Genomic DNA, 27,801 nt, shown 5'->3' on the forward strand with positions numbered 1-27,801 from the left:
TTTTACCATTGTTCAGGCTTGTCCTGAAAATACTGAAAAGGGAAAACAGAAGGGCTGGCACAAGACTAGACTGAGTGAAATTAAGTGTGGAGAAGATTAAAGAGAACACTAAAACCCAGAGGAATAGAGTAAGAATCATGCATGTCTTGTATCTACAGAAACACAATGTTAAATATGTATCTGCACAGCTGTACATGTCCTCTTCTGTTTTAGGAAATCCAGCACCTCAAGGGAACTCCTGTGGTTCAGAAGGACACAGGAATTGATCCACAGACTGTAACTCATAATTGTGCGGGGTTTCTACACAGAACTTCAAAAAGTCGCTTCACATTCTTACTCATACATCCCTACTTTCTTTCTCTTTAACTAAGGTTAAAGTTTCTAAATGGCAGTCTCAGAACTTCAGTTCTTGGAAGGTTTAATACGAATTTCAGTCCTATCCCAATGAAAAAGCATGGCCTGAATTTTTAGCAACATACTTACTACCACACCTCAAGTAAGATCAGGAAATACTCTTCATTGGCAATAGCTGTAAACCAACTATTTAGAAATAACAAATAACGTTCAGGACTAGAGGTCTCCAGGAGGGATACATTTCCAACATAGCATGTGATCTTCAGCTATGTAACTCCCACTGAACCTGCAGATTATAGTATTTGGCTTAGTTACATAATTTCAGTTAGACTCTGGTTCTTGTATTTCAGGAGTTGATCGGACTGACTGCTAATGGCTCTGAACATGATAGCTGAGCCTTCTGGCACAGCTCAGATGCACATTAGTTAGCCCAGCACAGAAACTCGGCACACATTTGGCATAAATCCTAGGGGTGGATAAGTACAATTGAATTATCTTCTAATCTAGACACTACATCAGTCAAAAGGGCCAGATTAGTGAAATGCAAATGTACAAATACCTCACTCTTTTCTCCAGGTGGCATAACAAGAAATTTTCTCTACCTTCTCTCACTCCTGACAATTGCTAAGAAATGGAACAGTCATAAGACAGTTAAGTTAAAACAGCAGACTGGGATATCTCTGCAGAAAAATAGCACTGTATCTCCTGAGTATCCAAAGCTGAAATAGAAAGAATTATAACTGCTTCTTTTGCTTGCTAAATAGCTTTAATCCCTCACAGTGAAAAACTGGAGCTAATGAATATTCCTAAACTGTTTCAAATTTGAATTTCAAATTGGAATTTCTCAAGAGTTTTGGATGCTCTGTGTGGTAAAGTTGAATGCTGTAACCCAAATCACACAGATCTGTGAGCTGCAAAGCACTGCTGGGTCCCCTAGCCTAGACATGAATTCCTCTGGCTCAATGTCTGTCATTCCCACTCTCTAGAGAGCTTTCAAAGCTAGTGTCTGATTTCAGGCAAGTCTCAAATGCAAAATTTAAACAAATGCTGACAACAGAATAGAAGAGAAATCTAAAAGCCTTCTGAAAGCCACCTGAAAAGCAGGTTGCAGCCTGAGCCCGCAGCTCTCTGCATTGCTTGGCCGGCCAGCCAGCCAGGCTAGCAGCACATGCAGAGTTTAGAACCAGGGCCAGCACACAAGGTAGATCTGCACAGGGCACTCACAGGGAGACTGAAATTGCTAGACCAAAGACAGATCAGGAGTTAAGAGATCAGCGGCTATTATGGATGGAAGAACATTGGCTTTGGTTATTTAGTCATCATTATGGTAAGGATACAGGAGCTTTGACTAATTCAGTGGCTGTTATGGTAAGGACACAGACCAGAAATTAAACCAGACAGACTTAGCTCCACTGCTGATGTAAAGCCCTGAAAAATCATTCAATTCTTCACTTATTCTCTAATAAAAGCTGACAACAGTGTAGTAAACCTTGGTCTTCAGCTTAAACCAACATTAATTTATTACAGATCCTACTAGGTATTTGGCTTTTAGCAAAGAAAAATAATGTATGCACTAGTGAAAGGCTGTCTCCACTTACCTGAGAACACTTTGCCAGAAGATGAATCCCTGGCACAATAAGCTGGGTGGTCAGAGGAATGCTGGAAAGTCAGCTCAGCACTGGTATCCACTTTCTCATACATTCTTTTCTGCCTATAAGGCTCAGGGCAGTCTCACACATGTTATTGTTTATGTCAGTCTGCACATTTAAACGTAAAAAAGATATTCTGGGACTGAACTGATTTGATATTTATTTGACAAAACTATCAAACAATGTGAAACATACAACTGATATCTGGAGGTAAGCCCAGAAACCTACAGACATGACAAAATTGGAAATAATCTCATTTTCTTGGTGATTTTTACAGGTCCAAGGACAACAAAGAATATGACTGAATTATTTCATGAAAAGCAGCACAGGATTACCCCAAATACAAATCATTTCAGTGCATCACTTCTCATCCTATTATTGTCCTTTATTCCCAAGCTACCTATTAAGTTAATAGAATAAAAATTTTCTCTAATCAAACTTTTTCATGCAAACACAGAAAACAAATAACAGATGTCCAAGTTGTGAGTCTGTCCCCAGATCGGGAAGTAAGTCTGGCTAATTAATGGCAGTATTTTGTTTGCAGTACAGATAAAACAGTGGAGTCCAGATTCTGAATAGATAACAGAAGAGACTACTTATCACTGGAACAAACTATATAATTATTTTGCCATCAGGAACTAAATTAATGTTCTTCCAAGCATATGTGGGAAAGAATACATAAATAAGACTTTCATAGGCTTCAGTATGATATATGTATCTGTCTTCTTTGAATCAGTCCCTGTTTCAGAGCTCCTAAATTCACAGCCTACTTGATTAACAACTATTTTACTTCCAAACTGAATACATGGTTACACATGGTTACATTATTTATGGACCATAACTTCTAGGGAAAATATCTGACCATGAACTAACAAAGTGAACTAAATATAAAAGATCCTTCCGGGTGATACTGATACACATGTACTCCAAGTCCAGTAAGTTTCAACATTGCATGTTTTTCATTTATAATCCTATCAAAAATCCACATAATAACTTCAGTGGTTAACAGCATTTTCTGATTAACTTTAGTGAAGACAGAAATAAACCCCACCCTAAATACTAAAACACATACTGGTGCCCTCTACAATCACTTACTGTCAGACACAGTTTAGGATAATGGTCATCTGAGAGAGAAAGGAATTTTTGGCAATTCAGTGGAGAGAGAAAATATTTTCCATTTTCATACTAGGATATATCCACACATACCAATCATTTTATTTTGTTTTGCCTTTCTTTTCCATTCATTTAATGTGCCTTTCTTTTGAATATGCCTCACAGAAAATCTATTCCATGTGTTTGCCAGTGTATCTTCATTATAGGCATTATTACTATTAGTAGTATTATTATTGTTAGAGTTTAAAGCTTTTTATTCAAATCAGGTGTTACTACATATTGCTTTACTTCCCAAGCAGAGAGCCAGGCCTTTCAGCTCATCTAAGGTAGTCCAGTTCCAATGAAATCAATGGCACCATTGTAATTTACAAGCTGCTGAGGATCTGCCCCTGCTTGTTTGAACAGCAGCTTTTTTACATCCATAAGCACACAGGCATAGCAGTCTGCCAAAAGTTCAAAAGCGTTTTTAATTTTTGTGCACTTCTCTTCAAACACTTTTAAAGTTATTTGGGCAGTAGAAAAAACACTTGACCCAGCTAGGCTCCAGAAGTGTTTAATACAGTTCATTGCAGTAGGGGTTTCTTAATGGGCATTTTCAGGCTGTTCCTTATCCTGCTGATGGGATTGTGAGGATCCAATTAATTAATGTCAGAAAAAGACTTTGAAGATAAGAAGCACTTTCTGTGACGATTTTCTTAAAGAACCAAGGAGCTTTTGTTTCAACAGCCAAATTCTGGATGGAGATATGAAATACAAACCCATACACCAGTGGATTTCAACAGAAAACACCACTGAGAGAAGGTGAAGAAGGGCAGCCTTGCACAGCAAGAAGTTTTAGTCACTGTTCCCACCTTCCCTCTGCATCTATTTACCGTGCTGAATGGTTTTTAAGCATTTTAAGCAGCTAAAATTTTAAACAGCTACACTGCTTGTTATTATTGATTTAAAAGGCAGTGTCTTGAAATACTTCCGGAACGTCTTAATGATCTATTGAAGTCTGGAGGCTTTCAAAGACCAAGAAACCTAGGCAGCTCTGCTTATAGGCACTCTGCATGCTGAACCACGCACAAGATGAAAGGTCTGGCCCTCTACCACATTCCCTCAGATCAGTTCTAGGACTTTTTCCTTATATTCACTTGGACTCTGAGAAAGCTGGATCATCATGACAATTATGAGGTTCAAATTAAATATTTAACTGAATCCACTGTCATTTCTGCTAGGGATGCAAATATTCAATGCCTTTGGTAGCACCCTCAGTTTCATCTCTGTTGTGAAACCCAATTCTCTGAAAAAGATTACTATAATTTATCTGATGTACAACATGCCAAAACAGAATTTATACTTCAGACTCTTAAGCACTTTAAACCAATTAAACACGTTACCATTAACATTTGCCTGAAACCCTTACCTACATAGTGTATTTTTAAGGTTTTCAGTTGCCAGAGTCAGCACATATGCAGGCCTAAAGAGTTCCGATATTCCATTATTCTGCACCACTAGGGAGAGCAGAAATTTCACCCTTGAAAGTGGTGGTACTGAACTGCCTTAGAAGGAGAGAACAAGAAGAGGTCAGAACTGCAACTCAGACATTAAAAGCTGTTTCCTGGTTTTCAAGGGAAGAAAGCCATAGGATGGCTGCTTTATACTGGAGGAGGAAAGAAAAAGCACAGGCAGGTGGCAATGCATAAGTTACCAGTTCTTGTTAAAATCTAACTTCAACAGGAATTTGACTCTACATATATAATATTGTACCAATTTTAAGACATAGGTATACCAGAATGAAGGAGCAACAGACGACTTGTGTATGAGCAGATGCTATATTCATCTAACTAATTCTGAAGCCTAGCAGCGTTCCAACATGCCTGATTTTTGTTGGAATCCTGACCATATTACCACTGATTTCTGCTTGAAAGAAGTGATGAAGCTAGCAGACTGGAAGGAGCCATCATCACTTCACCTCCAGAAAAGTGTTAAATTCCTGTTGCTCCATCTGCATTAGTGATGATATTGAAATAAAAAAAAAAAAAAAAAAAAAAAAAAAAAGCCTACATCCCTTTCCACACTTTGTTTCTTCCTCCTGATTCTTTACAGACTTCCGAGGTAAGAAAAAAACTATTCAATTTGATTTTACCTTTGCTTCAAAAGTGTATGCAATGGAAATGTAGATACTAAAGACATAGCACGCATTCTGGAAAACAACAGAGAGCAATGAACTTTAAGAATTCTCATTTGATTTCTCAGTTTAACTTTCAACTTTTGCCAACAAAATCTCAGGAGCACAACTCTGGCAGGACAGAACATCAAACATCCTAAGGCGGCAGATCCACCTCATTCTCAAGAAATACAAACTAACATTCATCTTCCAAGGTGCATACGGAAAGTCACATTGCTGTTTTCTCAAGTGTCTGAATCTCTCAAATAATTGCCTGTTTTTACAGTAACACTGTGTTCCACTCTTTAGTATGCTCATTTCACAGTCCATTAACCGAAGATAAATAAAGGCAAAGAACAAAGATGCTTGTGAAAAAAAATAGCTTGTGAAAACACTACTTCTGTTTGTTGTATGGTCATCAAATATACTTCCTCCTGGGTTCTGTGTACACACCTCTTCTGACATGTGAACTACCACATGCAGTTTGTTGTAAAGAAGCACTCCAAATGGCCACTATCAGTGCAAGGTAATTCAAGGTTAATCTGAACACATTAATAAAGTTTCCCATGTTTATGTATTTTAAATTAAACTGTCTTCAAGGTTCATGGCAGCACACTAAATAACAAACGTGACACTTCTTCACACACTATCAGAATGGAATAAAATCCTCTATTTTGCTTTGCAATTCTCCAAAATTGTGTCTTCTGCACATCCACTCATAATTGAGCCCACACTAAGATGGATGGAAGGAAGGAATCCTCTATTTCATAAACCAGTGAACGCTGAGACGTAACTGACAAACTTTGCCTTTTCAATGCACAACATCTCCCTCTAATAGAACTAACCACTGGTAGTTCATAATAAACTAGGTCTGTTGCTCATTAGGACTGTAGGAACATTTTCAAAATAATCCATGAAGTACTGTTTTGAACTAGAGACTCAAAAGCTTCTGGAATGAACTAATGTGCTATTAGAAGAAAAAAGGGAAGAATTAATTTTTCACTGTGTCAATAAACACAGGCTGAAGAAGCCACTAAATTCTGAAGACTACATGCTTCTTTCAACTGATACTGGAGACTGTTTCAAAAGTTCACGTTGTTAAAATATAACTGAAAATTATGATGTTGGAAAGTTACAATCCCTTAACACAAATTTAAGACTACATCATGCTTCTCAGTTTTCTTTTATAAGCAGACATGTATTGTCTGTTTATAATGTAAGTTTAAGCCCAAGCCAATCCCCTCAGCTTGGCCTTTCCCTGCATTAATTAGGCTTGAGGAAGGGGGAAATAAAACTACTTGGTAAGAACAACAGAAAAATGAGAGGGAAGTATTTCTCTGGATATATAACAACATCTTCTAGCTCTGCCAGACACTTTGGGAAAATCAATCCCGCCAGTGCTCTGGCATACAAACCAAGAAGAGAATGATGAAATGTTATGACAGAAATTCAACAGTAAACTTGTAATTATACTTACTGAAGGAATCTTTATTCTACAGTCTGACTGAACATCTGCAGGCATGTTATACACTAAGATGTTGTTGCCTTAGGTCCTTACAAGCAATTTACAAGACAGATGATGGGGCCTGGTTTTGCCAATAAAAATGTATTTCTTTTCCAAGTTTTCCAAAGCTCTGGTATTGCTTATCATTTAAATATGCTCATGCCTTGGTTTGAGTCCTCCTGCTCAACAAACAGCCCTGCTCTTGGTCCTCCCTGAGGTTTACCTCATGTAATTTCAGTGAAACTACTACACAGAATCCTTACGTTACAATCCTCACAGGTTACACTCAGATGTTCCTTCCTCTGTACCAGTTACAGATAGAGTTTTATAGATGTGGAGGAAGCAGCTGTAGTCTCATGCCATAGCAGTTATGCTGACTGACTGCATGCAGACTCAGAGCTGTGTAGTATTTTCTCTGGTATAAGTGCTGGTGCAGGTGAACATAGGTGAATGAGATGGACTAAGTATTAACTTCTGAACAGAGATTAGCTGATGCTGGACTATCATGCCCTTAATAAAACCCTTATTAGCATTTTGTGGTTAGCTGTGGTCAATAGATATTCAGTTTTTCTATCTCAGGGTCCCTAAACCATGTCTAGGTTAGCAGTGAGAGCTGGTGACCTTTGCCAAGGAGCTCAGTGAAAGTCAGTTCATAATCCCACAGCAGACATTCACCTGACCCAGATCTCTCAGTGACACTACCAAAGTTTTTAGAACTACAGAAGTTTGATTCTAACACAGATATATAAAATAAATGGAGCCATGACCGTGGGGTAACTACTGCTGCCATAGGTACAAATATGAAAGGAAGACTGGGTCTGTAACGCTTCTACGTACCCAAACGTTTCTGACACAAAGTGAAGTAATATTGGATAGAAAACAAAGATACCGGGCAAGTTAAGAAATAAAGGATAAAGTTTAATCTCCCTTGACTAACTTAATCACACAGTCTATGAATCAAGTTTTAAATCCCTATATATATTGCATATCAGAAAAGACTTGGATTTCTTTTGGAATTTAATACTGCAATATAAAAATATTCTCTGCAGATGAAATCTCTTTATGGATCCAACCATGAAGCCACTAATCATGTAGAATTTCTACTGGGTGATTATTTTACTAAAAGAGATTTTAAAAAGGGTAAGAAACAAAACTGCTGAAACTGAGAAGTTCAAAGGCAAATAAGAGAAGCAACAGGGAAAAAAGAAAAAGAAGTTTCTTTTACAGAATCAGTCAAAGCTGTAAGAACACATCCTATCTGACCTGATCAAGGGACACTTAAGGAACAAAGAAAGGGTTTTCACTATCCAAAAGAGAATTCTGCTCAGAATAAAATAAGATTAGTGAATCAAAGAATGCTGTACAGGAATATCTGCAACAATTGAAACCAGGTTCCCAACCAAATATAATGGTTTTGTTGTGTAGCATTTGAACAACTATTTAAATTAGTAACAACCTCTCCTTTTGGCAAGAAAAGGAAGAAATGTGTCTTCACGTGATTCAGGAATTTGCCTATGGATAGTTTATGCATCTGGACTGACACTTGTCATTCTTTATGTATAGCTGTCGGAGTGTAAAATTCATTTTGAATGAAATTTTGTAATAAGTAAGAAGAGGAAAGTACAGTATCAGACCCATGACTAACAAGCTAAGATCATTACACCCTGGTCAAAACTTTAAGTAAAGGAATATCCTTAGTTAACGTAGTTTTTACTTTAAGACAACTAAGCAACAGATTACATACGAGGGACTTTAATCAACTCAGAAAGCAAATGACTTCCAGAGAGTACATGACATTTCCATAAATGGTCCCTTGTTGGCCATCTTAGAGACAAATGAAGACCGGAGTGCAAGCAAAAAGTCAGCAGCATTAGTGAGAGGAGAATCGATGTTACCAAATATTGGTCAGTGCCATGAAAGGTATGCATTGTAAGATGCTCAATTAACATATACCGTTCAGAAGAGCTTAGATTTTTTAAGAAGCCTTGAACCACGTGTTGATATTCCAAACACTGTACACTACAATGTTCAAACAAGTATTTTCATATGAACTACTTGATGGTTTGGTCATCAACTAGGACAATAACTTAAAGATTTGAGATCTAAGAAGTTCACATTAATTGGGTTCAGATTAGCAAAAACTGTTCAAACAGCCCACCTCTTTCATTTTTTAATGAATTTTCTTTGAAATTTGGCAGTCAAGTTCTTCGGTTCTGCTCATAACTGGAAACAGAAGTATAATCAAAACATGGTGAGAAAGGCTACAATTAAAGATTTTGGGGTCTGACAAGAAGCAGAAAATATTTAAAATATGCAGTCAGTTTTCCGGAGGCTTCCAGGCCAAAGGGGGTTGCAAAGTCGTATAAGCAACCAGAATCCTGGGTGTTTTACAAGTCAAACTGAACAACCAGCCTGAGTGCCTTCTCACTATTTTGCATATTTTATCCCTTTCCTTTCCTTTCAAAACAACCTTTCCATATTTCAAGAGGATGAGAAAAAAAATTAATACAGAACTTATGAAACAAGCACCTCAATGGGACTCACTGCTGGTAGCTATTGTTCAAATGATGTATTTGCAGGGCAGATCATCAAAGCAATAGCAGGCCTCAGCTGGTGCACTGCTGTATTGATAGCTGTTTTTATAAGAACACTGCTTACAAACAAATGGTAGAAAAAACCCGACAGCACCTCTGTCAAATGATGACAGTACTAGGAAACACAGGAAATGAAAACATGATTTCTACAAGTTCCAAAACTGGTCGTAACTGCTGTCATCAACGAGCAAAGTAAAACCCTAGCCAATGGGGGCTGGAAAGATATATTCAGATTCTTCTTCAAGATGCAGAGGGGGAAAAAAAAAAGAAAGGTCAGGAAGCTGTTTGCCTGCAAAAATCAGTAACACGGAGAACTCTCCTTGAGATTCAGGCCGAATGGAAAGCCACCACTGTCCCAGGCCAGGCTTCTTGCTCAGCACCCCAACTTAGGGCTCTCTCTCAGCAGATCTTCCACAATTAGCAAGAAAGGAGAATTGCATTTAGAAGCACTTAAGCGAAAACACCAGCAACCGATATGCAGAAGTCGGTTTTGCGAAACAGTGGTGGAAAGCTGTGATACAGAAATTATATATATATATATATTATATATACATTCAGGCTTAACCAGTACTTCCCATCACCCACATGAGTAAAAGATCTGCCACTTAACATATAAAGGAGAATAAACCAGCCTTTGAGAAGGCATTTCTTTTGCATGTCCTCAAAATGTGCCTGGAACCCTACAGACCCCTATACAGAGTTAGGTATTAGCTGGCTGCTTAATGAAGCCAGAAGGGAAAAGGTCACCTTGGAATTTACTATAATAAGATAAACTTGCCAGAAACTCTAAAATGTAATTATTTAAGCCACACCAGTATTGAAAAAATACATGGTCGGCAAAGAATCATGTCCTAGATATATTCTGGTTCAACTACAGGTCATTAGACTAGGTAAGACTCTCATGCAACTTGAATTCAGTGGAGTTGAATTCATTAACACCAGGGTTGAATTTCATCCAAAGTCTTAAGAACTTCAAGGGTTTTAGTAAGTGATCACCCTAGCCAAGTAATACATACTGGCTACAAGATGAACATTTCTTTAGTGAAAGAAACTCTCCCTGCAGAAAACAAATTTGAAACTATTTTAAGGAGAATAATTCAAAGGACATGTAAATGTAGGTGTGCGTACATGAAGACCCAGGCATCACAGTAACAAACATCAGGTAAGAAGTGTTAAAAAGAGCTACTGCACAATTTCTAACTGTCTTAACATACTGTCTTCTACTTGTTTTTAACACCTGTATTAGAAGCAACCTTGTGTCTGTCTTTATTCTCAGTAATTTATCTGCACATGCATGATCCTCAGACACTGAGGATACAGTGAGGATACAGATCCTCGAACACTTTAGAGGCTGAACTCCAATGGCCAAATAGTGACATAACTTGCAAGGACTTTAAGTGGCACTGATTCAGGTCATAAGTGACCCCCTTTTTACAGCTTCAGGAGTGTTAGTGCTGGATTTTAGACTGCCTCCCATCCTATGCATTACATGAAGCTGTTCCACCATGATTCTTAAATCCTGGATTTTTCTGGTTTTGTTCTTTTAAATTCGATGATTAGCTCATAGTTTTCAAAACTCATAACCTTATTAAGGCTTTTAGAAGTGAAATATCCTACACGCTCCCCAGTATTGTGTCTCCTAGATATTTACGTAGCACCACCACAGAAAAGGCTTTCCAAATCCCAGAATGAACTAACTCACATGACAACACACACACACACATACACCTGCGGCTAAAAAGCATAAGCAGTAATCCCAACTGTCCTGTAAGCTAATACTTCCTTTTAGGAAGGGATTGTTTAAGCAAAGGAATATAATCAAGAATACAGTTAGTATACAGAAGTACAACGACTCTTAAAACATAACACAGTGAACACTTCATCCTAGCTGTGACTTTTTAACAGAGAAAACCCATGCTCATCATAAAAAGTGTACTTTAGCAACATTATTCATAATGTCCTGCTTGAGTTTATGCAGACATTCTAGCTGCCTCTTCAGATATTAATAATGTACTCTGGAATTTCCTTATAGCTTGAACTTGCTGTGTTTAATTTCAGTTTATTTAAGAAGTGATTCCTTAGACCTTTTCTTCACAGTTTGGAGCACATTGTCATCTGTATGAAAAAATGTCTTTGTTGTTTAACTCCAGCAGAGAACAGACAAGAGGATCAAGGACAAAAGGTAAAAAACCCAGTTATACTAACCCAGATATTGTAATTACATAGTTTATAAGTAATGCATGTAAAGCTGTACATGTAAGAGAGACACTCCAACTCTAATGCACAGACTAGCTCATATACGGATGCACTCAATGAATAATATATCATAAGAAATACAATTTTGAGGTCCTTGTGGGCGTTTCACAAGTCCATCACAAAAAATGCACATAATAGCATAGTTTTGGCTTGCAGCACTTCATAAACTCAATTGAAAAAATTGCAGATATTGTTTCTAAATGGAAATGTAAGAATTGTAAATGGAGCACTGATAGCTCTCACAGCTTCTTTGGGACAGCCACTGAACCTAACACACACCCAAGCACTGCAACAGAAGTTAACTATAAGCAGATCCTTTGTATATAAAGTAGCTGAGAAAACAGAAGAACTCTCCTCCTCTGGCATAATCTTGTATATTCATTCTAAGCCCTGAAAAATCAAACACATATCATCTCTTCTCCATATTACTATGTAGTATCTGTTGCAGTTATTTTGCACAGAAACCCTTAATCTTGTGTAAGAATTAAAAAAAAAAATATTAAAAGCAAGTTTAAAAAGCAATTTAAAACACATTAATAAAATGTATTTTAAAGCTTATTAACGGATATAATCAGCACCACATGAAGGAAATCAATGAGTTAATTTCTAATCTATATTATAAAACTTTTCATGTGACCACAGTGATACAGCAGCGCTTCTAACAATGTTTATCTTCTAAATTGCCTGCCAGTATTCTCATCTAACTCCTTGGTTTTCTGTAAATTTGAGTCTCTAAACTGATCTCAAAATGTTGTTTTAAGCTCCAGAGCTGCTAACAATATTTCAGCCTGAAACATACTGTTTCAATGTTATCTGCTGCAGGGAATACTGAATCAAAATGGTTTTTAGAAAACTCTTTCACAGCCCTTTTCGCATCAGCCACTGCTTTCTTTGACAAATTCCTTAAATCCATATTCATGTCCAGGCAGACCAATATTCACAAGAATGCTATTAACATCTTTTGGACTTTAGCTGGGTTTTGTTTTGGTTTTTAAGTATTAATGTGTAACTCTTCTCTTAATCACAAATACTGTATCCTGGCATGTGCTAATAGAGGACAATAGAATAGCAAAGTATCATTTTACAGAAAGCAGGGTAAATTGATTAGAGCCAAGGATCTTCCTATCTCATTTAGGCTGAAATAACTTAATCCCACCAAAACTGAAATAGATAACATATTCCCTGGAGGAACTGTAAAAATACTTTAGAATTAGCAATGAAATAAATTTCACTGTGAAACATCTTTGCATGACGAATAGTACCTGTATACGCTTTGTAATGAACAGTATTGAGGTAAGGCACAAAATGTTAAGGGACTTGCCAAAATTCTAATGTATATACCTTCCATTTCATACGATATCTCACTAACCTCCACTGCCAGCAATGGTAGTATGTCTGGTATCATTTGGAGAATGTTATGACTTCAGATTCAGACAACTGATCTAGAAACAAACTGTTGCTTGAGTTACAGAACATCTCCAGCTTCTTTCCAATTAAAGTAAGCTCATTACACATGGTAAATGTATTTCAGAACTAAGACATTTTCAACAATTGTATCTTTCACTCTTAAGGTAAATTTCAACTTTTACTATTGATACCTCTTTCCCATCAGATTATCTTGCTTTTGAGGATACAGATAACAACCAGGTTCTTTGAATTAGGTTCTTAAGACCCAACATGCAAAAAAGCACCTTTCAAATCATTTCAAATTGAAGTCAATTGGCTTCAAAATTTTGTCATTATCCCAAATCCCAATCCCAAATATGTTCAAGCATTTATACTCAAAACCACATGTTTTTCAGCGTAAGTGCTGTAACATACTGGTCCCACTTAAGATATTATGGCCCTAGTTAATTCAGTGGCAAGCTTCCCATTTCAGTGTATGAGAACTGGCCAGATGATGATTACCATTGGGATAAAAAATATGTCTTTGTCTTTTTTCTGTACAAAAGCATGTGACAGAAGTGCTCTGCCAATGGAAAAGTCTGTCCAAGGTCAGCAGTTCTGTTGCCGAAAGGTCTAACACATCAGCCAGTAAGAAAATATGGCTGAAAACTACTTGGAGAAGTCATTCCATGAATAGCTCAAGACTGTACAGCCTATACCCTTGTTTACATTTTTTAGAGTCTAAACCTGAATTGTAATATGCAGCTTTTGCTTCTTACTGTAAAAACATATACTAAATATACATACCAATACATTATTGATAGTTAATAGGTATTATTTAGCAGTCTAAAACTGGACTGCTTTCTTTCCAAACACACACAAGAAAAAGTACAAGATGTTTCCTGGGGAATTTCTGATCTGTCTTATGGCTCCATTAGAGGTAGGTTCAGCTTGGCTCCCTAAGAAACACCAGTTAATGTTACAGGCCATTCTCAATTTGAGTATTTTTCTTTATCAGATCGACACTCTTCCTAAAGATCTTCAAGAAATGGAAAACCTAAATGGAAAACATGCACATGGGCAGGAGGAAAGGCAGGGGAAAGACTGTGTTTGTGCCATATGAAATTCACTCATTCAAAAATAGAACACCTAAAAAAGAAACAAAACATAAGCAGAAGAAACCAGAAACAACATTGCTGAAAGCTTTTAAGGTATACAGAAGTAAAACAGTATAGGTCGCTAAATGCACAAGAAATTGATGGTTTTGTGGGCTTTGTGAAAAGTTAGTTATAAAGTTACACGAACAACTGGTTGAACCAACACCAAAACAGTCTAATCTAATGGGTATTCAGATTACCCTGATAATGACACGTTCCAGAAACACTAAAAGCTTCATATACCACTGCCATGTTTTTTTCTTTTAACAGAAGTGTCGAAGTAACAAGAGCTTATAAATTCTGTTCTGCACTCAAACTTGCGTGCAAAGAACAAAATCGCAGTACTTAGAATTAGCAAGCCTTAATAAGCTACCATCAGATTAAGCATCATAATTAGAAATATGCTTTTTTATGATGGTCATAGGCTTTGCAGCAATGAGCAACTGATTACTACAAAAGCAGTATGGAGAAGCATCCAAAAGTCTGGATGACTTGATCAAGTTTGAAACTCTTTGAGTAAGAAATGTCACATTCTTGCCTGCTTTTTCCAACACTTCTTGATTTTACAGAAATACCTCCCTGTGAAAACACACTTTCCTGACTGCTTACTTGCTTGGTACTTTTGACAAAGCAGTGAAAAGGTGTGGAGCTTTGTAAAAATTGTTTAGTGAAAACACATGAAAACTGAAGACAGTCTCCTGAACAAATAGAAGCAGGATAACTCAGATACCCAGAAACATCTGCTCTCATCTTCCAAAACAACTTCAGTGACCTCGAGCTGACTTACAATTTTGCACTGAAGAAACCATAAGATGTGCAAAATGTCAGGAAAAGCAAAAGCAACTAGCTTACATGCCTTGCACCAAGAGTGTTGTTTACAAGCAGCTCTGATGGCTACAGCTGGACTATGACAGAATAGGGACCTGAAACTTCCATTTTGCAAAGCACTCAACTACATGACCAAAGGAATGGCTGCTGGGTTGGCTTTGCTGTTGTTGCTGCTGCAGCTGCAGCATAAGAATGAGTTTAAGGGACTTTTAAATTATTTTTAAAGTTCAAGACTTCTTTCGGCTTATAAATATGGGGAAAACAGTAAACACCAGATCTGAGTTTTCAAGCTTCCCAGCTCTGCTATTGTTATGTGCTCTAAAAAAATGTGCATGTCTGAATACTGAGTGCTGTTTTATCAGTGAGAAATTTGTGAGTACCGATATGTTAAAAAAACACCTCCCACTTACCATTACACTTGTGCAGCAAAGTGCTTGATAAACCTTTCTTTAGTTGCAGTTTTCTGCTCTGTTAGAACATGTTCATTTCTGTCCTGTGCAACTTACCTGCCTCAATAAACCAAGTGTAAGTAGAGAGACTGGAGCTCTTCTAGCTGGAACTACAACCTCAAGAATTCCTAACAGAGGATGGAGCCGACAAATTTAGCAGACTAAATCCATATCAACAGCTTTAAAATGTAACATATGAAGCTCAGGGGATAAAGAGATAAGTAGTAGCATGGGAAAGAGAAACGTTGCCACTTTCCCATACATGCCAACAGCCTGGTTATTTTTAAGCAAAAAAATGCTTAAATGTCCTTTTCTGTCCTGCCCTTTCCAAAACTGTTCAAGTGGTTCAGGACATTTTAATATGTTAAGGACATTTTTCTGTAAATCTGACAGAAAAATTATATTCAACTCCATGATTTTATGTATTAGTAACATGGCTACTTCCACTGTCCTGCCAAGTGAACTGTGTTCTCACCCATTTTCTATAGTATGTACAAGCATCTGTGAAAGCTCTTTAGACAGAATTACTGTTCTATTTCATCATCAAAAATTCAGTATTGTTGGATGCTGTATAAATTGCTCACATGAAGAAATGAATGCTAGTGTACACAGGTGTATCTAGCATATCAAAACCACATCTGGATGAAACCAAGACAAATTAGAACTGATAAGAGCACACTATAACAGGTCCAGCACATTTGTTTTTCTTGGACTGTTTGAAGAGTCACTTTTTCGGTAAAATTATGGCGCTCACATTACAGTTCAGACTGTTTCCCATCATAAACGTTTCAGTAGAACTAGTTACAGCTCTAGCAGGAATGAAGGACAAGAAAGCAGAAAAGAGAAGCAATTCAATAATGAGCACTTTCCTTCCTTAAACGTGAGCAGTAGTTGAGATGCTTACCAGCTAGAAATGACACAAAGCAGCTGTCTAACAGGAGTACTGGGATTTGAAACAGTACAGCTACACAGTACTAGTAATAATTACACCAAGGTAGCAAGAGAGGCCTCATGCAGCTCTGTTATTTTTAAGACAGATCTAACGATAGACTGATAGGTAACGAGAAAAGAGAGAGGGGCAGGTTTTACCAATCTTAACCAACTCTTCTCTCTCCAGTCCACTCAGCAGAATTAGCTCCAAAACAAAAGCACAAATGTAGGCACACTAAGGACTTTGTAACCTAGGAACATGAGAGGTTACAATAGGGAATGTTGTAACCACATTTATGTTAATGCTGTAACTGTTGTGTTCAGAAATGCACACAAAACACACAGATTTGCAGAAATTCCACATGATCTCTAATTTGCAGCACGCTAGCCAGATGTTAATATAACTATTTCAGGATTCTCTATGGTTTGAATTAAGTACCTGCCTCAGAATAACCTTTCATTCTGCAGATACCACCTCAGTATCACACTATCTCAATGTAATTTTGATACACTTACGCTTTAAAAGAACTGAAATTTTTAAGCAGTCGGAAGAGGTTCTTCTCTTCAAACAGGCTTGATACACGTTACATATAAGCATGCCACGTGGCTGGATTCTTGACTGCTCAGAGAAGGTTAATGATACGGGAAGTGGAATCACCAGAGCGGAATCAGCTAACAGGAAACACCAAAGCCAAGTCAGATGGACAGGGAAAGAGATGGTAACAGGTCTATGGTACTGGTCGTGCAAGATCAAGCCAGAATTCTAAACTGCCAGTTCGTTCTGATTGAAATGCCTGTTTCATGATTTATTTTCTTTCTCTCTTCTGGAGATGTCAAGAACATCTTGACATCTCTTTCACACTGCGTAGAATGCCTTTCCTGGCATGACCTCCACCCAGTTGCAGCAGCACACAAAGAATGCTTTATTCACTGAGATGCAACTTACCCAAATAGTTGTTGCTCTTTGACATCTCAGTAATGTTGATTTTAGTAGCTCCTTCAGGAATTTCCACTATCTTGTGGTAGCCAAGATTTGTTAGCGTGTGTTTGAAAACTCCAGACACAACCTTGCAAGCAGTGTTGTCCCCTCCACATATTCCACACTTGTCAATCACCTTGTCTGAACCCAGATAGTCGTCACAGCCAATGCTCTGCAAAATAAAGTAAGATTTCTTTTTCCAAGATCTTACAGCTGCAGACTTTGGACATAACAACTGAGAACAGTTTGACTTTCAGAGAACATTCAATCCTGAAACGATTTTGTGATTCAGCATTTCAGCAGCTTCTTCCCTTGTTCTTCTGCATGGAAAAAGGCAATAAAAAACAAAGGGCTCACAGACTTGGGGATTTCAAGCTAGCCAAAGGGTTTTTACAGCCTGTTACCAAAAATATGAGAACACACTGAAGAACACTAATGCATTGATCATTGCTGATTACACTCTCCTCAGCTGAAAGAATCTCTTAACAACATAGTTCCTGTACCTGCTAGTGAGAAAAGAGGTGATGAGCTATGATTTTGTTATAACCCAAATTGGGTTTTTCACAAAACCATAACTACTTTATATATAAATGCCCTTTTAATCTCCTCTCAAATTGAGCACTGAGCCTATTCTCACCAAAAGAGGCTTCTAGAAAGTCTTTATACTGCATCTAGAAAGTTATAGAAGTGATTCTCCACCTTAACGAGCAGAAAATCTTCAACCCACTCTGTAACAGCCACTTGGACAAGATATTGTAAAACAATAAAAAAATAATTTAAAATAATGTATATTAAAAGGTAGAAAAATGTTAAAGATTTGACACAAATAAGAAAAATAAGTAATTCTATTTTACTGCATTTTAAAAGTGTACATACTGTAAAGACTCTCTTCTTTTACAGAAACATTTCTGTTTGTTGACCACGCTGGCTGGTATTTACAGACTTTATATTTATAATGAACACTTATCATCTACCGATATTAAATGGCTCATGCAAACCAGAACTTATCGTTCTCTTTCAGGTAAGAATGAAATGAGCCAGTAGAACAGAAACTTATCACATATTTTCTGAAATGTAGTGATTTGATGGAAAACATTCAAAATAGACAAAATTAATGCAGGTCTACCTGAATAAATCCGGGTCTACCAAAAAATTGTTTCTTCAAGCACAAAGATACCATTTCCAAAATCTATGAGCACACTAAAGCTGAAAGTCAAGAAAGATGTTGTACTGAGCTAGAAATACAGCAACAATTTAATAGAAGAAAAAGCCAAGGTTCTTATCAGATAAAGGGAAAATTAGAGCCACTTAAAGTTTAAAGGTCCTAAAAGCATGTAAACAACAAGACAATTCCCCCATCCTTCTTGGTCATTCTATCACATGCTGGAGCCTTAACTTTCTAACTAACCCCTGCTCTACATTATTCACGGTTCTGCTGTTAAGAGTCATCTTTGACCTTCTTCACCCTCGTTTTAATAAACAGCTTCCTATGGCTTTTCTTGCCATGTCATATAACTTCTCCATATAGTCTGATGTGTTTACTCCCAAACCTTGCACATCAGAAGGAAGATGTTCTCTTAATTCAACCAGTAATGAAATGGACACAACTGAAATTGCACATCACATACAGACTGTTGCCCCAGGACACTTACCTCACTTAGCTGAGGTAGCCATTTGTACAATGCATAAAAAAGCTTCCCAATAGCAGGGATGCTAAATTAGAGACTTCTTCACTGACCACAAATATAACTACATTTTTACAAAACCAATGCTGCTGTATATCTTTATAACAGTTTCATTAAAAAACAACTTATCTATAAATCAGCTTCTGTTTTAGCACAACATACAAAGCACTCCATCAGCAAGCCAAGGAAGAGATTTGATGTCCTGGAATTTTTATACTGCTTATGGCCTAAGTATAGCCTGGGGATAAGTAGGAATTTGTGACTGCACGTGCACAAGCAGCTGGAATGGTTGGCAGCTAAACAGCATACAGACAAACTGCATGGTATTTACTTCAAGAATACAAGTTTCAATTTGAGTTGGCTAGAGGGGATGCTCCAGATCCTCAAGAGACACTTTCAAGACAAGCAGCAGACACTTGAATATGACAGCACTATCTTTAAGTTACTAAAAAGCAGAAAAGTAACTGCATATAATTAAAAACTCTGCGTTTCTCAGAATAAAAAATGGTTTTATTTGTGCAAAGCACAGAAATGCCTGAGTCAGGGCTTGTGGTTACAGGCATCACTGCACCTAGGCATTAGTGACAAGACATTTCCCCAAGCCCTGTGAAAACATGGCACAGCTGACCCACCTAGCACCATGAGATATCGCAACACCATATCCCACAGCAGAATACCAGAAACACAGAAAACCCCAGAATTTCTGACAAAGAAGACCCTACAGCCCACACATAGAGATACAGCTATCAAGCCACCCTACGAACACCACAGTCCACCACCACTCACAACAAAGACCCAACCAGTGATTGAGCTGTTCAAGAGCCACAGATTAAATCACCCACGGTCACGGTCAGAAGGGGGTGAATGAGCAGCTGCCTTTTCAGATTGTTTTTAAATCTGAAAGAGTAAGATTGCTAGAACAACCTGCAGTCACACTGGAGGTCTGTGGGAGAACCCAAAATTCCTTCCAGACGTAAATCCCAGACCATGCCTCCATTATAGCACTATTTTACTTGGTTTCCTGTATCCAAACTTAAAGCTGCTATTGATGCGTCACTCCAAGAAAATTGTTTTGCATGCAGAACCAAGCTAGAAACTCTGTTGATGCAGAAACCAGAAAAAAGTCTCATTTTCCCTAGCACTGTAGGGCCAACACAGCTATGGGAATGTGAGACTAATTTCTTTCTGGTTTGTGCATCAGCTGATTTATTAACTAGACTCCAATTATAGAACACTGACCTGCAGGAATGACATTTCAATAGCAGCTTAACTACATTTCTAATGCTCTTCTAATAACTTGTATTTTCTGCTTCTTCAAACGTACAATGAACAATATTTCCCTATTCTAATTTACAGACAAAACATTGACAAATACTTTATCAGAAGTCTCCTTCCAGTACTTAAAGTTCAGAATATGCTATATATATTTTAACTTAAGTTCACTGACATCTGTAAGAATCTTTGCAGCTGAAAGTGGCCTTTGGAGGAACAGCCATCTAACATCCATAAAGCTTCTCCTCTTGGTGCTCTTCTTGATCCTGAGAACATATCATTGCATACATCTGGTATTATTCATTTTGACACTTTTTATGCTATAAGCAACACTTTCTCACTGCATTGGGGTGTGTGTGTATGTGTGTGTGAGAGAACTGATCATCACCTCCCTGCTGTCACTGCTTGTTGATATACTACTTACATTCTTGAGAGCACTAATTCAACAGTGGGTTTTTTTTCTTTTCTTTTCTTTCATATGCTTCATTTCAAATGGATACAGAATATAGCCTGATCTAGTTACCATAGCTTAGTAATGTTTTTGAACATGTGCATGGTCATTTGTGTTTACAGAGAATACTGTAAAGGGGAAGAAGACACAGAGGAAAGCTGAGAGAGCCCAGACACAAGCTAATTAAACTGCAGTTTCTTCTTTGTGAATGTCATCCTCCTAATATTTGCTCAACTTAATGTATTTGTAAAGCAAATACTGTTGGGCGTTTTTTGACTTTGGTTTATTTTAATTGCTCACCTTAAATGCTTAAGCAGATAACTGGGAGATATTTAAAAGACACTCGCTTTTCCCAAACATACTATTTGTTTCCTTTGTGCATCTTGTTCAAGACAGACAAGGCATTTATTCTCTTGTTAAATCTTCACTCTCATTTCTAGTTAACAGCATTTTGGTCTTAGAGATGCTGTAATTTTTTAAACAGACATGATTTGGAAATCCCACAATAGAGGAAATCAGAATAAATTAATTCAACAACTGTATTTTGCAATGTCCACTATTCCATGATTCGTCAAACATATACTGCAAAGTTTTTATTGCATTAACATGGTTGAATTTTATTTAGTGGCTTTGGGATATATCAGCTTTTCCATTTTCTCACTCCTATAAGCAAATTCTGAGCACCAATGTAAGTTCACTTATACAGAGAGCTCTGCTTTATATATAAGTTCAACACCGGAATGTTTTCATGCAGTGTGCCTTTTTCTGACCTACCCAATGCAAGAGAACAGTATACATTTGGTGAGGAACTCATTTGCTGGCAGTCAGACTGTCATTCAGAATTGAAAGGCCTTTGGGCAGGAACATAACAAATAAAAGCTCTTAAAAAACTGCATACAGATAACACAGCATAAATTATTGACAATTAAAAATTACATGAGCTACTTCATGCCATTGCATGAATTACTGTTATTAAGCCACTTTCACAGAGGGACATCTGGGGTTACAGCATAAAAGAGCTTGTCAAATTACCAGACACCTTTACTCCTAACATATTCCTTTGATTCGTGACTCAGGAGAAGTTACCAGACAACACAAGTCTGATCCATTACATATTTAGAAAGTACTCTGCCTTACACCTTTACAGGCATTCCTTGGTTTTCCTCCTCAGTCTCTAAATGGATTCTTCTTTCTCCTTCCCATTCAAAAAACATTCAGGGATGAAGTCAGTCACAGCATAAAGCTGCTCAGCAACAAAAGCTGGTGTTTGATTTTCTCACCAGCGCTCAGTTACACTCAGTGTGTCCAACTCCTTCCTTTGAGTAGCACAGACCTCCTCATGATGTATCTCTAGTGGACACTGGATCTCTTTTTTTTTTAGCTACCTTGTAGTGCAATCGTGGTAAAAGATGGTGTATTATCTCACATAAAATGTCTCACCTAATAACCATGGTCTAGACACAGCTGAGTGAATACAGTGGGTTCATGTGCCAAGACTATGCAGGGAGCTTTGAAACTATTAGGGAGAATGTTTTTGTCTGAATCTCCTCTAATCCTGGTCCCTCCTCTCCCCCCCATTTAATAAATGTATCTGTGCAGTAAGGGGTCAGATATTCCAAAATTTGCCCAACTATCTACTTCATGGAGAAACATATTTGTATTACATCAGCTACTCTTGATCCAAATACCACTGAAATCAGTGCAAAGGCTCCCTTAAAAATCAGCAGGAGTTAGGCCTAGGAATTAGCTCCAGTCTCCAGTGAAATGACATCTACAAAAGATACAAGTGTAGGCATGATTTACTGTTCTTGATTCACTAGGAATAGCTTGCTGAAATCACAGTTTACCTCACAGCCCTTTATAAGCGTGGAGGATTTTCAGTTTAAAGTTGTGGGATTTATTGTACCATAAATGCAGCATGATTAATGTCTGTTCAGAGACCTTTCACCTCAGACAACAACTTAGATCTCTATGGGGACTCCTCATCTGTATTAAGCCTTATAAAAGTCTTGAACTTTAAAGGCACATAGCGTTCATTTTCTCGGTTGTTTTATGATTCTACTTTTTAGTCATCAAATTTTGTTTTAAGATGCACAAGCCTCAAGCCCACCAGGACAACTGCAAAATGATGAGATGAGAAAAAAATAAGTAATGCTATCACCAGCAGCCTTTTATCCTCGGTGGTCACAGATACCTTCGTCTCTTATGCTTTTGCCACTGGAAACAATAACTGCTGTTGTAGCCAAAAACCAGAAGATTTGTTTTATCAATCCTAATTCACCCAACAGGTGTACCCACCTCAATGTCAAATTCATACCTGCAAACACTACAATTGACTTTTTAGCAATGCATTTAGTATGTAACCATTGTTGTCTATAACACACAACACTGGGGTTTTTTTTTTCCTGTCTGTGACAGAAGCTGCAAGCTAAAGCTGTAAATATTTGCCTTTCTAGTCTTACACACTAGTTTCCTCATTAAGATCTTGCCTTCAACGCTCTGAAGAACCATGCCAGTCTTGCTGTTTCAGAGGTTAGCTATGCTTTGCCCCAGTAAGTCTGAGAAGGTTTCACATGCATTTTTAGCGATGGTATCTGTTCCCTTTCTGTCATATATTCACAGAACTTGTTTGCAATTTCTCAAGCTAAAGTTTGCACATCTGCTCCCAAGGCCTAACTGCATATTGACTCCTTTAATTTGTTTACAGCTTTCTCTCTCATGCATAAACAGAACTGTCACTAACTACAGGATTTATCTCAGGAATTTTCAGGAACTGATACAAGATCTAAACTAATTTAGCAAACACTACGCCCACCTTTTATAAAGTATGAAATCTGAACACAAGCTTTGCTGCTTCATTGATCTCTCATTCATCCATCTAACATCCATTTGGGTAAGGCAACGTCTAGATGTACACATGTAATCCAGTTTAGCCTTTTGACAAAGGAATTCATTTTATGAGGAATTCATTTTATTAAATTCCTTAGATTTGGAGACCCGTTCTGAAACAATTCCTTTTCCACTGATCCCACAAAAAAAAAGTAGCAGGCCTTGTTGGTCCCCAGTGCAACACAGAAATACTAGTGTCATTTAACACACAGCCTAGAACACAACTGTGGAAGCTAAGAAAAACTGTTAGTGAGAATGCGAAGAACTGGGGAATCATGTCCGTCACTGAGACTCAATTCCACTGCAACTGAAAACAGGAAAATTAGGCAAATAATTAGGTTGAATAAGGTCTTGGGAAACTGAACATAAAAGACAACTTATGAGAGAAGCAGAAAGTGAAACCAGAAGATTTTTTGGCTCATTTCAGGTTTGCAATTCTGCGCCTGAGGCTGCTTAAGTTCATTTCCAGTGAAATCGGTATCAGTGTAATACAAATTGGATAACATAAGTTTGGTAAATCAGCCCACATTGCATGATGAGAGAAATGTAATGATCACATCATGAAAGCAAGGTTTCAAAAAAGGGCTTGTGCCAGGAAAGCAGATTAGTTCTTTTTCCTGCTTCCTAAACACAATGTGAGCATCTCTGAGAGATTAATGCTGCAGCTGTATCTGGTAGTCAGAGCAGGACTGGCACTGCACTCCATTGGAAGGTGTCTAGACACAGTACAACCAGAGCTTAGCAGCTGCAGGATACAGTCTCTTTAGCCTTGTTTCCAGGCTCTGAACTCAACAGAGCTGAGTTTTGTTTATTCCCTGTTTCAGATCTTGTGTACCTCTCTCGGGAGGTTAGCTGCCCAGGCTCAAGGCTAACTTTCGTAATACAGCCATCCAGCCTCGAACCACAGAGCTCAGATGCCTCCTGCCCTCCTTTTACCAGAAGGTGCTTCCAAGATCAGGGCCTCATGACTTGTCTCTCTGAGCTACACTGCAGATACACCTGTGCCGGATCTCGTACCACCCTGTTACTGACTCTGGTCCTGACTGCTGGCTTCATTTTCTGGCTTGATGTAGGTATTTCCCTTGATGGACTATTGGCTGAGTTGCAACCATCACCACACTGGTGCTACTTGTAAGGCCACTGTCTGTCTGGTTTGCTGTGATTTTCAGCTCCAGGTTCACCTTCTCTTACAGATCAGTATGCCCTTGTTGCTCCTGACACTGTAGATAAGGTTGACAAAAATCAGGTTTTTTTTTTCCCCCCATCTGTCAAACTACCCCATACTCCAAGTTCCAGTCAAAGGAAAAAGAGATCTCCTGCTTTGAGCAGTGCGGCTTGGATAGAATACAGAAACCCCATAAAAGCAGATTAATATTGCTAAAACACTCTGACTCAAAATAAGCAGAAGATGTACAAATTTATATTTTCCCCTAATCAGAGGGGGCTCACACTGCTCCTGCACACTCATGCATTCTTTTTAAAGTTAAGGGGAAACACTTTTTTTCTCCCTCAACTAGGAACGTAAAAAAAAAATGACAAAAAATGGTATTTGAAAGGTTTTAAATTACTAAACAAAAGGTGGTATTATTCAACACTACTGGGAACAAACACTTGGAGGGAATATGAAGAGAACCTAGATCTTTACTAGCTAAGGAAAAAGGAAATGTACTAATTAGAAGACCTGGTTTTACTAAGAGCTGTATATTGCAGAAAGTTCCACATGTCATGTAAAAAATTGCCATTTGAACCAGATCTGTGATGCACACAAGCTCAGCATTCAAGATCTGAGAGTGATCAACAAAGGTATTTCAGCAAGAACTGCAAAAGTCATGAAGTAGTAAAACTCTGGAGTAAGATCAGTAGAGTCTGGCTTTACTCACAGCCATTGAAGCCAATGGAAATATGTTCCTTGACGCAAGAGATTTCTTACAGAATATTCCTATACTAATTAAGAAGGAAACGTGTCAGAAGACCATGTAACAATATGGGAAAATACAGTAAATAAAAATCCTCCCAAGAAAATGTAAGTCATTTCTGTGACAGAATTTGAAATTATATTTTACTATTCTACCTCACCAAGTTGTGTCCTCTAATGAGATACAAGATTAATGACGTTGTCCACAAGGTGGCACCTAAAATCCTCGTAAAATCAAAATGTAGAAGGTCCATGAAAAAAAAATATAAATAAATAATTCCCAGCCCTTGGAGCATCTCCATGGTCCAATTACATCTCTGTTGGTTTTATGAGATACAATCATTTAGAACAGGCAGTGAACTTGATTAGAACTGGCTAGATGTAGACATCTACAGTTATAGCTTCCAGAATTAAGGTTTGATTTATGCTATTAAAGCCATGCCATCTTTAAAATGAAACAAACATAAAGCAAAGATCCTGTTATTCTTTTGATACCAGTTTTCGCTTTCTAAACAAAGCCTTGACCATCTTCTTTCAGAGCCAACTTTGTATCATGGACATCTCACAAACAAAAAAAAACCAATAAACTCAAGATTTTAAATAGAATGGTAAGACACAAGAAAGATGTTTTGGCAAGAGCAGCCCATTGCTCATTTTCTCCAGACAAATATTTAAGCCTAATAACTCCTACTTCTTTTAGAACTAAGAAACACTGTAAAAATAAATTTGGGATTCTTTTCTGAAGTAACGGCTATGTATGTAAACATCTGAGCAAGAAAATTATAACCCTTAACCTATGCCCTTTTATACCACCAGTACTATTTTTCTATTTGCTCAGAACTCCAACTTCCAACAGTTCATATTAATATAAACTCAATTGCTTTATTTCATTCCAGGTTGTACCCTACAGAAGATCTATACCCCTCCCTTCATTTGCATATGCAACATTAACATTAGTGCATTCTGCTTCTAATGGCTCAAATTCATAGCAAGTAGTGAATATACCTTCACAAACCCCAAACACACACAAGTTCGAAGCAGTAAGTCAGAAAATGAAACAAGAGGCAGTAAGGTTAATGAAAAAGCAAACCCACACATTTGAATATGTTTATGACAGAATTTCAAGCCCTGCTTGAGGAGTATTTTTAACCTTCCAAATTTCGCACTGTGATTTAAAGTAGCTAATGCACAATACTTAGGAGAGAACATTCAAAAAGCAATTTTGGCATACAAATGACAGTAAACTTTTTCTCAGATCAGTCACTCTAATCCAGGAAAAAACTGTAGGATAAAATTTAATGTAAACATTAATAAAATCACATCTTAAAAGAATTATACACCATTATGGGTCAAGTACGACAAAATGGTGCAGCTCTAATCTATGGGGTTCTTTGGCAATTGGTATTAATTTATCCACAAAGTCATTTATAATACTGGACTGGAGGGGATAAGTAAGTCATAAAACACTTGAGTATTCCTTTAGTTAACGTTCTAAGCTGCCCCTTTACAACTTGCACAAGGAAGCTGGGATAAAGAAGGTATCTTTATAAAGAGAGATTACCAAAGTCCCCACTTTTCTAATTTCACTCAATGAGAACTCATAGACATGCCACTCATTTAATCGTTTCCATCTAGGCAGGAGGTATACTAGATTAGTAACAAGAAAGCATCTATTGCTTTGGCATCTGAAAGTTCTGGTTCCTCATCTTTCAAAATTACAGTCTGCGCTACTTACATTACTTTTCCAGATAGCCAGTTTCTGATACCTCCAGCCCAACTCTTGGTTTTGGTCTCTCGCCTCTCTACTAAGGAGGACCCTCCTTCCTCCCCCCCACATCTAAGCAAGACTGCCTAGAGATTGGCTGGACAGCTCTCCTCAACATGTGAAGAAGCTGAGGATTAACCAATCCTGGCAAACCTCTGACCTTTACGTATGAATTTACAGATTTAACTCCTACAGATAGATGAAGATTATTCCTTTCATGGCTATCTGTCTGTGACAGGTATTTTTTGACTTAACATAGTTTTTATGACTGCTAGAGAGAAATAGCTAGCACATGCCAGTACATCCCCTCTCCTGGTGGGTTTCCCACCCAGATGTACATCTCATTCATCGGAGTTATTTGTAAATGAGAAGAATGATACATATTTCCAGGAATTTTTTTCAGCTTTGTCAATCCCTGAGGGAGCCAAAATGTACGTGTTTCACAGCATTCTGATAGAACAGCAAGCAAACTA

The 27,801-nt window shown here is 37.7% G+C and overlaps 1 protein-coding gene across 7 annotated transcripts in view; it reads right to left on the reverse strand.

Moving 5' to 3' along the window:
- THSD4 (thrombospondin type 1 domain containing 4) overlaps positions 1 to 27,801 on the reverse strand; it is a 314,334-nt gene that overhangs the window by 39,005 nt on the left and 247,528 nt on the right. For all 7 annotated transcript variants that reach the window (XR_008970824.1, XM_057398789.1, XM_057398780.1 and 4 more), the window contains one exon: positions 17,319 to 17,523. Coding sequence is in view for 6 of the 7 variants with exons in the window: in XM_057398789.1 (XP_057254772.1) it covers positions 17,319 to 17,523 (205 nt within the window). In the remaining variant the exon portion in view is untranslated. The remainder of the gene's footprint in view (positions 1 to 17,318; positions 17,524 to 27,801) is intronic.

This window comes from Pezoporus wallicus, unplaced genomic scaffold, assembly GCF_028554395.1.
Source record: "Pezoporus wallicus isolate ANWC-B61680 ecotype Strahan unplaced genomic scaffold, APGP_CSIRO_Pwel_v1 contig_3952, whole genome shotgun sequence".
Taxonomy (NCBI): domain Eukaryota; kingdom Metazoa; phylum Chordata; class Aves; order Psittaciformes; family Psittacidae; genus Pezoporus; species Pezoporus wallicus.